At 41.4% G+C, this 16,065-nt stretch overlaps 1 protein-coding gene across 1 annotated transcript in view; it reads right to left on the minus strand.

Annotated features, from left to right (window-relative positions):
* Positions 1-6,615: 6,615 nt before the first annotated feature.
* The window catches only part of ITGAV (integrin subunit alpha V), an 80,706-nt gene continuing 71,256 nt past the window's right edge, over positions 6,616-16,065 (minus strand). Inside the window, exons 27-30 of the mRNA XM_090045280.1 lie at positions 14,766-14,879; positions 14,574-14,681; positions 13,279-13,401; positions 6,616-12,878 (exon numbers count right to left, since the gene is read on the minus strand). Of these exons, the coding sequence (XP_089901406.1) occupies positions 12,783-12,878; positions 13,279-13,401; positions 14,574-14,681; positions 14,766-14,879 (441 nt within the window). The 3' untranslated portion in view covers positions 6,616-12,782. The remainder of the gene's footprint in view (positions 12,879-13,278; positions 13,402-14,573; positions 14,682-14,765; positions 14,880-16,065) is intronic.

Below are 16,065 nucleotides of genomic sequence, written 5' to 3' on the forward strand. Positions count from 1 at the left end.
CAGCACTCTTGCCCCCTGCGTCGCTGCCGGCAGTGTTTTCCTCATAAAGGGTCTCTCCTCCTGTGCTGCAGGATTCAAACCCCCACAGTCCTCCCCTTCATGGGGATTCTGGGAGAGATTCTCCTTCTGGTGCTCCAGCTGGTCTTTCCCCTTCTTCCTTGCCCGCGGCTCCTTTTATCTCCGGTTCCTGCAGCTGATGTTATCAGCTGGCCACAGCTGTATAAAGAGGCGGCTAACGAGCCACTTGGGTCCTGCCGCCATTTCTGGCTTCGCTGCGGTTCTGGCTATAGGTAAGAATTTTTCTGTTTTCTTCTTTTTTTTTTCCTTTTCCTTCCCTGACCAGCTCCTGCTCCCAGGGTTCCCCTGTGGCTCCTTGGGGTTTTCTCCCTTGTTTCTCCCCATGACAGAGGACTACAAGAATATGGTATGAACAGTATAAATAGGGACAAAGTAAAAAAGGCCAGGCATGGCTAGTAAGGCCTCCTCTACATGTGCAGGTAAAGGCTGGAATGGGATCTAATGAACGATCCACACAATCGTGCCTCCTGCCATACTTCTCATGCATGGCAGGAGGCTTGACTGGGATTACAAATCATATCTCATCACACCTTATTGCCAGTGAATGGGAAGCCCAGTTCCAGGCTCCCCCTGCACAGACATGAAGCAAGATCCAACAGCTGGGAGCCTCCTCAGCTGATAACTCCTAGCCACAGAGGTGTACCATACACTCCCATACCTGAAATCCCCTATCAGCTGACCTTGACTCCCTGCCATCACATCAGCTGTCAGGGATGACTGGTGCCTCCTGAGTCTGTGGGGAGGGCACAATTTGTGGGCAGGCCAAAAGCCCCATATCCACTCCTATACTTCTGTGCCGCAGCTTAGCGCCACCCCCCCCCACACACAACACACTACCAGCCCGTGTGACAAAAAATTGTCCCCTCCTGAGCAGTGCTGAGTCAGGGGCCAATTGTGGGTGGGGCACACCCCCCCCAACCCATACCCCTTCTACCAGTCACCTGTGTCAGCTATAGTCGCCTAGCCATGGGGATGCATGGGGTGCCTTTACAGCTGGGAGCTAGAGCCAGCTAGGAGCTCCCAGATTTTGGGGTGCACATGGGCTCCCCCAGCTAGGATATCTGATCAGCTAATGGGGTTCACAGCCATAGGGCCCACTGGCCACAACTTCAGTTAATAGCACTTACTATTGTAAGTGGCTACAAAGTTATTACATACATTTTGTGGAATAACTTTGTAGCTTATTCTTTTTATCATGCCGTTAATTGAATTAATGTGTGGCTTGGTGACCACTTAAGGCATTCATGCCTTAAGTGTAACATGTATATGGGGCCTAAGGGATAATAATAAATAAATAAAACCCAGTTGAAAACATTTTTGTAAATAACTGAGTAGTAAAATGAAGAAAAAAGGAAAGTTTAGGGTACCTCACTGAATGGGGACAGCAAATTAATAATGGATCATATGGAGAAAATTAAAGCTTTTAATTCCTTCTTTATTTCTACTTTCACTAAAAGGGTCAAATATCAGATGACTAGCATAACAGCATCAAGGAAAAGAAGGTAGGTGATTAGCCTAAAGTAGAAAAAGAACAAGTACTTAGAGACTGATTGTATAAACTAGATATTTTTAATTCAGTGGCATCAGTAGAGATTCACATCAGAGTACTCAAAGACTTGGCTTAAGTAATTGTAGAGCCATTTAGCTATTGAATCTGAAAATTCATGAAGTTCACATGTGGTGGAAAGGGGTAAACAAAGGGTACATCTTTGAAAACAAGAGGCAGAAAGACATACCAGCTCAAGAAGTTAAGAGTGATGCATTTAACTTAAATACTTAAAAAAAAAAAAAAAACAAAAACAGACAGACATCAGAGCATATCACCAGTCAATCAATTTGGAAATACCAAGAGAGTAACAAGATAACTAACAGCCAACATGGATTTGTCAAGAGAAAGTTGTCTATCTGATTTCCTTTGATGGCAAGGTGTTAATGATAAGACTCATGGGACGTGTTCAGATGAGAGCCTACGTGCCTCTTGTCCAGTCTCAAACCCTGTTGAGACTGGGCAAGAGGCACGTGCGGGAACAAAAAAACGTTCCCTGCACTGCAAAACCCCCAAGCACTTACTGGCAGCTCAAGCTGCTGAGTCACTGGTGCCCTGCCCACACAGCACAGGGTAGAAAGCCAGCCCCAGCCCAGGCCCTCCTTCCCCCTGCTGCCTCGGGGTGATCTGCCAGGAGACCCCAGAGCCCCACAGTGTCGCACAGAGGCCAACTCTGTAGCCCAGTCCACTGGCAGTTGGCCCAGAAGGGCAGATGCCTCTACTGACTGTGCAGTCCTCATCCAGGTCTGGCAGGTGGGCAGCAGGTCACAACCAGGCAGCAGCCCCCACTGCCAGACTGCTGCAGTGGGTAGAGGGTGCAGGGAACTCTCAGGGCTGCTTCAGCTGTCCAGCTGGCACAAGGGGTAGTGTCCCCAGGTACCAACTGGCTGGGCGCCAGAAGCTCCTGAAAGTGAGTAGCCCTGAGCTACTTGCCAGGGCAGTTTTTTGTACTGATGGAGCCAGAACAGGGCAGCTTTTTATACTGCTGGGGACAGCACAGGTGCTGGCCCCAGGTTCTAGCTCCCCTGGCTGCAGATCCGGGAGGAGCCAGGCAGGGTTATTTTGTCTCAAGTGGCACAATTTGCTCCGCAACAAAGTGCATGTCCAAGCACATGTGCAGAGGCAAAAAGCCCCAGTCAAATTTGCACCGCTTCTATTTGAGCTGCTGCAGGCACACATGCTTGCATGTGTGGACATGCCGATGGATGGAAGGGGAAGCAGTGGATGTGATGTAAATCAAGTTTGGTGAGGTCTTTTAGACCCTTCTTTGAAACTCTATAGAAATTCAGTTTAGGTGAAACACTGTAAAGGCAGCTGCATGACTGGTTGGACAATCATGTTTGAAAAGTAGTCATAAACAGTTCAGTGTTGAATAAGGAGAAGGTATTCAGTAGGATTCCCTAGTAGTCTGCCTTGGTCCCCTCCCCCACAGAACAAGGCATCTGGGTCCTAAATATCCAGAGCCAAAGGTTCCTGACTGCAGGACCCACATGGCACAGCATAGGGCCAACCCAGCCCAGCCCATCTCGGTACCATGCGGTTCCTCACTGCATGGCCAGAACCCGTGTGGCCCAGCACAGAGCCAGTCCGACCAGGCCCGTCCCATCCATGCTGCGCTGTGTGGGCCCTAGCCATCCAGGGGGAAACTGTGCACTGCCGGGAGGAAACAGGATGGGCTGACACCCACATACACCTACAATTTCCCACACACATCCCACCTACCACACCCACATCCCCCCACACTCTATCCTCTTACTCCCCTAAACACAGTATAAAAGAGTAATTCTATTTTCAGATATTATGCAACCACCTCTATATACACTATTCAAACAAATGTTTTAAAAAATAAAACATTATAGTAGATGTTTGATTTTTTTTTTTTTAGTGTATGATTTGGTTTTTGCCTTGTTCCAATATGGCAGTCCCCCTCCCCTCCCAAAAGGAATACTTCTGGGGCAAGGAGAGGGACTTCCGGCAAAGATCAGGGGTTTGGAGTGGGACTTCTGGTCCCAAGAAGGTGACTAGGGGGTAGGGAAACTGCCAAGAGGCAGGGCTACCCATGCCACCCTTGACAGCTCAACAAAATTCATTATGCGGTCTTCCAGCTGAAGTAATTGGACCCCCCTGGGCTAACCTGCTCTTTAAAATTTCAAGTGATAGAAGTCCACCTCTCCAGGAAATCTGCTCCAGTGTTAACTATTCTCAAAGAAAATTATTCATGTTGTTGAATCTAAATCAACAATTGTTAAATTCATTGTTGCAATTTAAGCCTGTTATTACCTGTCACCTGTTGTCACAAAGAAAAAATGATCACCATCATCCTTATAGCAACTGTTTTTGTATTTTAAGACTTCTATCAAATAACCCTTTGGTCTTCTCCAGACTAAAGAATCCTAATTCTTCCAACCTGTCCTCAAAACACATTAAACTTTCTAATGTTTTTGCTTTCCTCCAGACTCTCCAATTTGTCTTTTTTCAGAGCTGGACATGGTGAAGTTTCAACTGCTGAACTGAGTCAAGAAACATCTGGCCAGGATGCAGGCTTCACTCTGAAGGCTCTCTCTTAGGTGTCAGATGTCAGCAGGCTGGAAGTGGGATGCTGAGGCCCACCTCCCCAGTGGGGTGGATGAGACAGGCTGGTGGTGTGCCCTCTGTCCATGGTGGCCTCGGGGACCCCTCCCAGGAGATGGAGACAGGAACTTCTCTCAGAGGAGGGCATGGAGGAGGACCTGGGCAAATGATGAGGATGGGGAGGGACCCTTTGTTACTCTCAGGTCCCTGCTTTTGTATTCTCCTTCCCTCCTGATGACTCTTCATCCGTGGCTGTCACCAATTGGTCTCTCTCTGTGATCGTCACACTGTCCATGTCCTGTGTTGTCAGCCAATATCCCATTTTCATAAACCTGTTGTATGCTCACCGCCTAATTTGCAGCTTTTCTGGTGTCTTAATTTGGTCTGTTCCCCCAAAACCAGAAAACTCCAGCCCCCCACTCTGGGGCCTTGTGACCTGGTGTTACCTTATCCCCTGCCCCACCACATCCAGCCCTGTGCAGCCCCCAACCCCCCCCACTGCTCCTAGTGTAGTCCCATGTGCCCCCCCCTGTCGCTCCATCCCATGCCAGTGCCAGCTCCCAGGAACAGGGGGCGGGGGGCAGGAGCTTGCAAGCGGCAGTGGTTGTCAACACCTGACAGCATGCAACATAGCCCCTTTCCCTGCCACTCCCTCTCTCTGCTGGCTGTTGTTGGGGCTGGATGGTGGTGGCGGGGGGGGAGGTACGGCAGCGGCGGGGGGCACTGCCACCCAGAAACACCCACTTTCCCTTCCCGCTCCCCTCTCTCCTTCCCCTCTTCCCCCCCCCCCAGCTGTTGTTGTGGGGGAGGGGCGGCAGCATGGAGAGCCCCCTCGCTCCCTCTGTCCATAACACTCTAGGCCCTCGCAGCCAATTGGTGTGCACACACGCAGTTGGGCTGAAGTATTACAGACAGACAGACTGAGGCTTTTATTATATTAGATATACCTATAAATCAATTCCCAAAAAGCAAAACTCTAAATATCTTTTTCAAGCCATCAACTGCATGCCACTGAGAGGATGGGCCAGGCCAGACTGACTCCACACTGCACAGAGCCAACCTAGCCCATCCCAGCAGTATTCAGTTCCCCATTGCATAGCTAGGACCCACATGGTGTGGCATGGGGCTGGGCCAGCCTGACACGTCACCTCCTAGCAGCATGCGGTTCTCAGCTGCAATGCTAGGACTCGCATGGTGCAACATGGAGCCAGTCTGGCCCAGCCTAGTGGTGTGCCACAGCACCAGGAACTGCAGGAAGTAAGCTCTGTGTCTTCACGTGGTGCTCCTGGCACTCTAGCTGGAAGTGGCACATGGAGGCACAGAGCCAGAATCCCATAAGCTCCACAGAGCTTAGCTTACTAGAAAAGCTAAACTGTATATAATATCCTGTATATTGCTAACTAAAAGAGACTGTCCTTTACCAAACAAAACACATGATCACTTGGATCTTTGGCTCCACAAACAGTTATATTTCTGCTGTTGCAATGAGATTTCCCACACATATATTTGGTGTGGAGCATAAAGAACATCCAAAGCTTCTTAAGGTTTTGAGACTGTTTACAGTAGATCAGTTTTGCAGATCCTAGTCTCCTTCTTTACAATTTTCCCCAGTTAGTAGTCAGCCACTATTTGTTTTGGAAAATGTGGATGTTGTGCATAGCCCACTTATTTCCACCACAGGCAACATGCATTTTTCATGGTTTTCAGTACAAGCAGAAGAGAGGACTCATTAAAATCCTGATAATGGAATTACTCAGAATTATAAGCTACTTATAGTAGTGCACAAGTGTGCAAGACTGGTACCTAAAAATGCTACAGCACCCAAGTGGTACATATGCACTTTGCACTCTACAAACATACTACACTTGCACATACTGTATCAGGTAGGGATGACTGAAAAATACAATAGTAGTTTTAAAATTTTGACTTTCTGGCATTCTAAGCTTATTGAAAAACAGCAAAAACTACTGAATTTTTAAAACTAAAATTACCTTGGGTATCTATTAATTATGCAAATATAAGAGTAATCAGGTACAAAAATATTCTAATAGGTACAGGTAGAAAATAAACCTTTCCCATTAAATTTCCCTTTATAACTTTAAGCATTAAGAAAAGAGGAAAAAAAATAACTGCTTTCTGTCAGTTCTATAATATCCGTGGAATCCCTGCAGGTATTTTTTGGTATTGAGCAATGGCTGTCATCCAATGACAAGAGTAAACAGTCTGCAACCATCTCTTCTTTCCCTGCAATGTAGTAACAAGTCCTCTGGCACAAGTTAATTTGTTGTGCAAGTTTAGCTGACAAGGTGTGATTTGTGTGATGTATGCTTCTTAATATTCAATAGATTCCTGTTGGCTGCAAGCAACTATTTGGGAACATTTCTATTGGCAACATGTATTTTAAAAATGCATATTGTTTTAAAAGAATTCAGAGAAGATCTTTTATTTAGAGGTATTTTATTTCAAAACTCTACAAATCAAAATCAACCTAATATTTACAGTATGATTTCTCAATCTATTCATCCAATCAACAGTATTTTACAATAAGTCTGAAAGTGAATATACGGACCCAATTCATCATTTAATATATTTCAAGGTGTTGGTGAACTTTTAGGATTAAACGGAGTTTAAACAAAATAACTATGGCATGTTAGCTTTTTCTGATGCCAATTCAGTGCTCTGTACTACATTATACAGATAATTACTTTGTAAGATTTATATTTTAATAAAAATAGGGTGACTGAAGATGAATATGGCTATCTAAGTATATGGTAAAGCTCCCTGAAATAATTTGGTAACTGCTAAAAATATCTCTACTTGATTTAGGAATATATTTATCCCATGGATAAGAAAACCAAATTTGTAGCAGTATTATTAGTAAGTTAATTTTCTGCTTGTGAAGATAATGGTGCACTAATTTAATGCAATGCCAAATTGCATGTAAAGACTTCTTTCCTCCCTAAATTAAACAGGTGTCATAAGGAATCTATATTTCCTTTTTGAATCAGAAAGGGCCATTCAACTTTCTCTTTGCAGGCTCAAATGCTACATTAAATTTTTATTTACTTTACAAACATCAAGTGTCAAGTTATTCAACATTAAGGCAAATATTTTTACAAAATCAATGTATGTAAGCTTAGATTTCCTTTGCAAATATTAAATTTTAAACTTCTTTTGGAAAAAATACTCTGAAGATACAAGAGAGACAGTAGTAGCACTATAAAGTCAAACCCACAGTTGTACAGTTGCTTGTCAAATTTTCCAAACTGCACTTAAAAGAAAAATATTGAACCAATTTTTATTTCCCAAACCAATGAGTTAGCAACTGATAAACTCTAGAAAATACACTAGTGGGCATGTATACACGTGCAGTAGGCTGCTCCAATGCACTGTAATTACAATGTGTCAGAGCAAACTTGATTAATCCAATCTGCTGGAGCATGGTAATTACTGCACTGCAGAAGGCTCCAGCATCATGTGCATCAGCACCCCCATGCTAAAGTGTCAGCGGAGGTGCTTTAATTAAAGCTCGTTGAATGAGCTTTAGTTAAAGCACCTACACTGCCATTTTTCAGCACAGGGACACTGATACACATATTGCTCCAGGCACTTTAATTAGAGCGGCTCTGAGAGCTGCTCTAATTAAAGTGCCCCCCCCCACCACAAGCACTTGTATAAATACCTAGTATGTCTCACCCAATGTGGGTGATCAAAACACCTTCTACAGCACTCATGTATTGACTCAATTTAATACATTTGCTTCGTAAATGTCCTTAAAAATATCAATCACCGTATGCCAACAAATGCTACATGATCCCTTATATTAGGTCCTACGTAACTTAAAAATAACTTGGTAGTGAATTAGATTTGATTATGTTATATTGCACTTGAGAATTAAAAACTAACAACTCACTACCAAGCATTTAGATGCCATTAGAGTCAGTGGGATTGTGGAAGCTCAATCTTCTTCACTCCCAAATTTTTGCCCTAAAATGAACAAATACTGCATTGTTTTGTAGTAGAAGACCGTAGACAACAGAGCACAAGCTTTTCTTCCTCAGTTCTCCAGTTGGTATACAAAATGAGTCATTAACTTCACAAGAAGAGGACAACTTCAAAGGATTATTGTAAAACTGGCACCTTTCATTTTGGTTTGCCATCTTTCTGTCATGGAATCCCAGAGTTTTTCCATTAATGGGCAGCTGACGTGCACTTGAGGGGACCGATTCAAAACCCACTTAAAAGGAAAATCTCCTACTAACATTTGGACTTTGGAACAGGCTTTAGTTTGGAATGGAGACAGTTGACTACATATTGCCTAGGCAAGTGCTATTCTTGGACCACCATTTGAGTGTTCACCAATAATATTCCACAGACCCTTCTGGGATGAACAGAAGTCCATGACAAGATGTTACATAATTTCTCTCTCACCATTTAGAAAAGTTATGGTAAAAGTCTTTTTCATCCCTCTGACATAGTAGTAGACTTTAATGCCTGTTTGCTTGTAAAGCTCCACTCTTCCAGAGCTAAATACATATTAGTAAAGAGAACAATTCAACAGCACCAACAAATCCTTTGACTTCAAGCTAAAATACTTTCAAAGATACTCAAGAGAATTCATCTGAAAAAGGTTAGAAAGAGGGAAGACAGATTTAGAAATAACTAATATTAAAACCTCTATTCAGATTCAAATCTTGTTTAATTATAAAAAGGAAAAAAATTGTTAAGAAAGTTTACTAATGCATTCCCTAGCTTTCAAAAGCACCAAGATCCCTTATTCACACATAACTGTAAAGAATAGGAAGATAAGAAAATTCAGATCTACAGACCTAAACTTGACATTGGCAACACACTTCAAAGATTCTGATTTTTGATATAAGCATCTAGTATCTGGCCTCTCACTTATGGTTAAACAACAGATATATCCATTCAAGGAATGGAAATGTTTCTTAAAAGGTAAATTTAAACCTAAAATAAGTTAAATATTATAATTCTTGTAAAATATAGTACCAGATAATAAACATTTTGTAATATAAATCTTAATGTTTCAAAATACACCATGAGATGCTGCAATAAAGCAATCTGGAATAGTTATATAATTCATATTTTAATTATAAAAATATCTAGAAGTTTAAAAGGCCCTTTTAGAGAGCTAAAAATCATATAAATTGCTGGTTCATATATCTGAAAAGGGACTTATGAAATGTGATTTTCTCAAAGGAGGATTAAGTCAATTATATGTCACTATTTTGCAATTTCTTTAATGCTTGTAAAATGCATTTTATGCACAGTACTTTAGTTAGGGCATTCATTTAATATAAAAATACTGTATTTTTTAAATCTAAATCTGGTAACACTATATTTTCTAGAAAAATGCAGCAGTGCTTGCAAGCCACTATCAAACATATTGTAATACAAGTGCACATCAGTTCTGTTACCTATTATTATCAAATCTGGACTGTAAAAAAAATTCAGGTAAACACTTCTGTTCGGGATATCTTATAAGCACATGATTAACTTTGAGTATGTGCGTAAGTCATGTGTGAACTGGGGCCTACATGTCTTTATATATAAAATTAAATTGCATACTGCAGCTGTACATGATTTTCTTAATAGACTTAACATTAATGGACTACAAGGTTTTCAAATCAAACAGAGAAAATAATTATTTGCTTTTATTCCTTCAAAAATATAAGGAAATTAAAATAATATTTTAGAAAATCTTACCTTATACAATTTCAATACAAATGAAATTTTCTAGTTACAGCAGGTATGCCGAAGTACTGCCTCAGTACCTCAAATGCAGTAGAACTACATACCCTCCAGCTGCCACAGTAAAAAATCAGGGTATAATTAATGGTTAACGGGGCTCTCTTGTACCTCCCAAATGAGGTAAAGGAGTTAGGTAAACCATGCTTTTGTCTCTTCCTGTAATGGTATCAATCCTGTGCTAAATATTAGGTACATGAGTAGCCCTATTGACTCTGCCAGCCTCGTGCTTGAAGCACAAGCTTTGCAGAATCAGCCCTATGTTCCATCTTCCTCAATGTCTGTACTTAGTACAGGGTTAAGACTGGATGGATCCAAGTGGTCCTTCTGAATGTACATTACCTATGGAAAAGTAATGATTGATACAAGTGCACGTACAAGCTTCAATTAAGCAACAGAAGCTATAATGAATAAGAAGTCATCTTTCATACCTTTCATCTTTCAAGAACACAGTGCGGCTTAGCTCCTGATTATTTCTGTATGATTACTGTAACAATGCCTAAAATGAAAGGCTGTGGATGACATCTTGGTCCCACTAAATATTTGTGCTTTTCATGAAACATGCCACCACAGGTGTAAGATTTCACTCTATGACCTCATTATACACTAAAAAAGCTGTCTAAATAGTAATACATATATGGATAAATAAGCAAGCCACCTGATATACAAATTGACCTCTTACAAACTTCATAATGTTTCAGTAATAACTGAAAGAGTTATGGTACAGTTAAGAAGAAATGCTTAAGACTGAAAGTCAGTTCTCTCTTCATAGATATTAGGTACTGTGAAGAATGTTAAAATGCAACAACTTGATAATTTTAAATAACCTGCAGCAAAACAGGCTCCATAATCATTGCGGTACCTACAGTTGACATGCTGCTTTGAGCAAATGGTAATGCATGAGAAAACTTTTGTCTTTGCTGTTACTTCAGAGTCTCATCTATGCACAACATTTTTACTGCTTTAACTATACTATTAAAGTAGATCCAACTCCCTCATTTTATAAATGCAGTTATGGAATTTATATTCACGTAGCTTATTCCATAAGGGAAGAATAAGCTATTTTAGCATAGGGTGCCTTTATACTAGTTTAACAGCATCCACACTAGGGTTTGTACCAAGGTAACTATGTACGATTAAAAACAAAAAACAAAAACAACCCCCACCCAAGATCCAAAAACACAGACAGAAAAAAACCCTCTTCAGCACCCCCTACCACACACACATGCACGCGCATACGTCAACTCTCTGTTATGCAGTTATAGTAATACAAATGTCTCTATAGTTATAGTTTCTCCACAGTATCTGGATCGCTAACTCAGTGATGAGTGCTACCTCTATCTAGAAGAGACCCAATTTTACTACACCAATATTAAGAGAATAAAAGAAAACTAGTTCAATCCCTATAAGACTGTAATTTACTAAAGATTTAACTGTAACTTATGTATGATTCAAAGCGCATAACAGAAAAAGCTAGGTATCTTTGTTAGGACTCTGAAGTCTAGATTTTATGCAAAAGAGACATTAAATGAGCCAGATGAGTGGAGGGGGTGAAAAAAAAAATAAGTTGTATTTTTCTGGACTCTTGCTCTACCAGTTAAGTACTCCCCACAGTCAGCATCATGGCAGGAATGGAAATAAAGAGTATGATTCTGGATACTCTTGCCTGACAGATGGTCCTTTTGGTATACTGCCAGATGGTATAGGTTCAAGTAGCTTCTGTAGTGCTCTAACTTTCTCTGAAACCAAATCAACCAGAAAACTGGGGAGCTATAACAGTTTCCTTTAGCCTCATCACAAACTTTGGACTATATTGTTTAAGGGACTGGAATTTGCCTTCAAATCCTGTAAGGACCCTAAATATGTTCATCAGGTTTGCCTGGAAGCTAACTATGCCTTCATGCACCTATAGCCCTTGGAGGCCTTACTCACTGTCCAATAGCATCCAGTCCTTTTGTAGATACATAGTAGCACGAGCCTTTCCTTCCCTTTCAGGTGGCAGCTGTCCTGACCTGGGCTTCATGGGCATCATAACTGAATACGAAAGCATATGATCTTGGCCTGAAAGCTTCCATAGAGCCCAGAAGCTTCATTCCCAGTCTTTTCTCCCCGACATCTAGGTCAGTTGCCTACCCTGTCCTTTCAAGGCGAACTCAGGCCTCTGGAGAAACTTTTATGAAATATAAAGCATGAGAGACTGAGTGCATGTGCAAGGGTAAAATGATCCTGTGGAAGCAGCTGACCCTCAACTCCACGCACAGAGACCAGCATGTAGAGAAGGTGGCAAAAGGAAACACATCTCACAGATTACTTCCATTCTTGTTTTTTGATGGGAGGTGTGGAGGGGAAATAAGTACCAGAGACAAAAGGGAAAGGAAAAATAAAACACTTGCCTTCAAAGTAAAGAGTCAAAAAAAGTTATACTCATTTTTGTGCTGCTAGCCAAAGGCTTGGAAACTAAATGTAGTGTATGACTATTAAAATGATCCATCAAAATAAAACATAATAAATTGGAACTATGGAAGCTACTGATTTGTAGAGAACATTGTCCCAAAATCTAATAAGCAAAATCATGACACTAAACATCGCTTATAATTTTCACTCACAAAATCAGTGCATATGCGTTAGTCATGCGTGGACACGATTAATATAAGGGAAATTTGAAATATATTGCTCTTATTTTGGCTATTCCCAATGCCAAAAAGACATTAACAGTGCAGTCATGAAGTGTTTTTTCCTCAGGAGGAAATCAAAATTCGTAACCAAAATGCTGGCGTTTTAAAGTTTCAGTATGTTTGTTACACAGATAAAACTCTGTTTAAGCTTCTGATGTCCCTTCCCCGTTTTCATGGGGTTGCAGCTGTTCTCTTTCTTGTTCTTCCTGAGGTGGTCGCACACGCTTGAAGAAACCCATCTGTAATTTGGAGAACAATTCAATGGGATTATGGGCATGCATTTGGAAAGTACTATTTGTATAATATAAAGCCACTTCTGGATTATTGGATGGGATAATGAAACAGTTACTTAGGACACCCCCCACTTTTGATCTATTTTCTAGTTTTTGACCATTTTCCAAACCCAGGAAATACTAATCAAAAAATTAAAATGAACTCAGACAGTCCAAAAAAAATCCCACCCACAAATCTTCATTGTACTCTCCCCTCTCCCCAGTTCTAAGGAGAATGGATGGATTTTGCAAGTGTATTCACAAGATCAACAAATTCAGGCAACTTTGAATCAAATTCCCAGTAAAAAAGTTACAGTGAAAATAATATGCAACTAGGAAATGCTTTTTAGACAGATATAATGCTTACCCTGTGCATTACAAAGACTAGAAGACCCAAGAGCAATAATCCTGCTAGGACAGCCAAAATGATAACCCATATCGGCACTGGCATGGGCTGTGGCTGAATGCCCCATAAAATATTTGTGGTAACCTAATGAAAAACAATGATAAATCACAATCACGTTTTTACAGAGTAGTGAAATGAATGCAGGTTATATAGATTCAAAACAAATTATTCAACCTATAATATTTAAAATAAGCCCTAAAAATTACCCATGAGAGAGATTGATGGAGAATACAAAGCAGCGTAAAGGCTTTTCCAACCCCAGTTTACAGTAGCTGCATTATCTATTACTAGAACTACATGTTTCTACATGCTTGACATTTTTCCACAACAAAGCACAATGTCAGGAATGTTTGAGAGTTGTTAAAATTGTTATTGAAACACCTTTTTTTAAATAGATGTTCCCTTTGCAAAATGAATCCAAAAGTACAGGATTTGGGAAGTGTATTGGGGGGAGGGGGAAGGAGCACTAGTAAGTTTTAGAAGCTGAATTCTACAAGTTAGTCACACCCCTGTCCCTCTTCAAACCACACCTTAAGTTTTCTTCTTGCATGATGCCTACAAAAAATGTGACACTTACACAACTGGTGCTTGTCATCTCTGTCATGCTAAACAACATTGTTTTATTATTTCCTTTTGTGCCCTTGCCTCTCTATAACCACCTGCTGTTTACTATCATACATATATTGTAAACTCTTTAAAATCATCTGTTTCTTTCATGTTTATGGGGTGCTGGTCTATTTTCTTTGCATTACTATAGTACAAATTAAGTTATTCCAATACCACCACTATTGGTGCAGTATGCAATATCTATGTCTCAGATATTTCTCAGGGCTTTTAAAACTGAAAAATGTACCCATCCTGGTTTTCTTATTGGAACGACTGGGTCACAAGATATTGGGGGTTTTTTTTAGTTTTGAACAGTGACAAAATTACTCAGCAATCTAATCTGGAGAGATTCAGGACAGCACTTCCTATCCACTGAACAAAATATTTGCACATGACACTGATGTAAAAGTCTTCATGTCAAAATGCAAGAACTGCTGGGCTTTTAGACTACAAATATTTTGTTTTGTTCTTAATTGTACGTGTAAAATAGTTCAAACAAAAGAAAGTGTTCATTAAAAGCAACATTAGAATAAACGACAAAAGAGTCAACAGTTATTAAATACTCACAAGCAGAACAAAGAAACTGATTTTTACACACTTTGTTTTGCCATTTATATACATTGGATTTAGCCATACATAACATTACTTACTATTGTAGAATTGTGAATATCTTCAAATGAAAGGTTCTTATAAGGGAACTCTATCACACTGAATGAAGCCGACGACTTAAGAGAATATGAATGATTCTGATTTTCTTTCTGTGGAAAAAAATGGTGAATGCACGTTGGGTATAAAAGGTCTTCCTGTAATTCAGAAGTTGGGAGAAACTGGGAGACACTCACATTCATAAAGGTTTGGGTCCATAGGCGGGATTTTAAATATAATATTGCAGTCTTTCCCCTCTCCAGACGACCAACTTGACAGACTATCTTCAAACATTCAGCAGTTCCACAGCCCTATGTGTAAAAAAAAAGAAACAGGTCATATGCATTTTACTTAGTCTCACACTACGATAATTGCATATATAGTTCATTATCACTATATTTAAATGTGCCAAAAAACACCACAAATCACACAAAATTGAGGGGGAAATGCACTGTAAACTGCAACACTTTTGCTGTGCTTGCAAACCAACAAGTAAAAGAATGTGATTTTATTCATGTATTTATTTTGAGGTTAACAAACGTAAAACCGCTATGTATCCTGATAAGAATCATCTGATGGTAAAGGCTATGCATTACAGAGATATACTTAAGCAAGATATGCAGTGACCTGAAATAGGTCTCAGGGCTGAGTTCTGAACTGTGTAATGCAGGGGTGGGCAAAATATGGCCTGAGGGCTGGATCCAACCCACAGAGGGACTTTGTCTGACCCATGCTGGGTCCCTTGGTCCTGCCTGGCCCAGAACACATCCTGCTGCCCCCAGGCATGCAGTGGGGCTGGGACAGCTCCAGAGCCAGACTTAATTTCCCAGAAGCCCCAGCAGTCTGCTACCATCACTGGCCCCTTCTAGCTGCCACCACCCTGGCCCCAGCCTTATGGAGACTGGCCCCCCAACCTGCGCCTGCAGGGCCTGAGCCTTGGGTTGAGTGCACAGCCCTGGGCCCAGTTTGCCTCGCGTGAGGGATCAGGGTCCCTACAGAGCCCTCTCTGGACCCACCTGCCTTGGCCACAATGAGTGGCAGCAGCCAAACAGAGGCTGCTGCAGGGGGCAGGTAAAAAGCAGGACATGGCCACCTCTCCCTTGCTGCTGCTGGGCCCTTCTCCCTGAGACTGCCCAGAGCCAATGCAGGGGCTACCCTGCAGCTCCTCCCCACTGCCACAGTTGCAGCCTATATCTAGTGCTGCTGGATGACCTTCTTCAATAGGCTTGAGGGATCTCATCAGCAAGCAATTCAAAAGAAATTAACTATTTGGATGGTTTTCCTAGCCTGGATTAACCCACTCCTTATTTTCCATTAGCATTTGTGTTAACTAATGGGTTTAGATCAGGGCTATCCAACTTCACACATCTGCTGAGTGGATAACATGTGGCCTGGAGGTCCTGGCAGCCTCCTTTCCCACTGCTGCCCCTTTCCCATAGCTGAGGCAGTAAGGAAATTCTAGGGGGCCACCCCCACAGAGTGTAGCCATCTTTGTCT

This window comes from Crocodylus siamensis, chromosome 4, assembly GCF_052110815.1.
Source record: "Crocodylus siamensis isolate JL-2025a chromosome 4, ASM5211081v1, whole genome shotgun sequence".
Classification (NCBI taxonomy): Eukaryota; Metazoa; Chordata; order Crocodylia; family Crocodylidae; genus Crocodylus; species Crocodylus siamensis.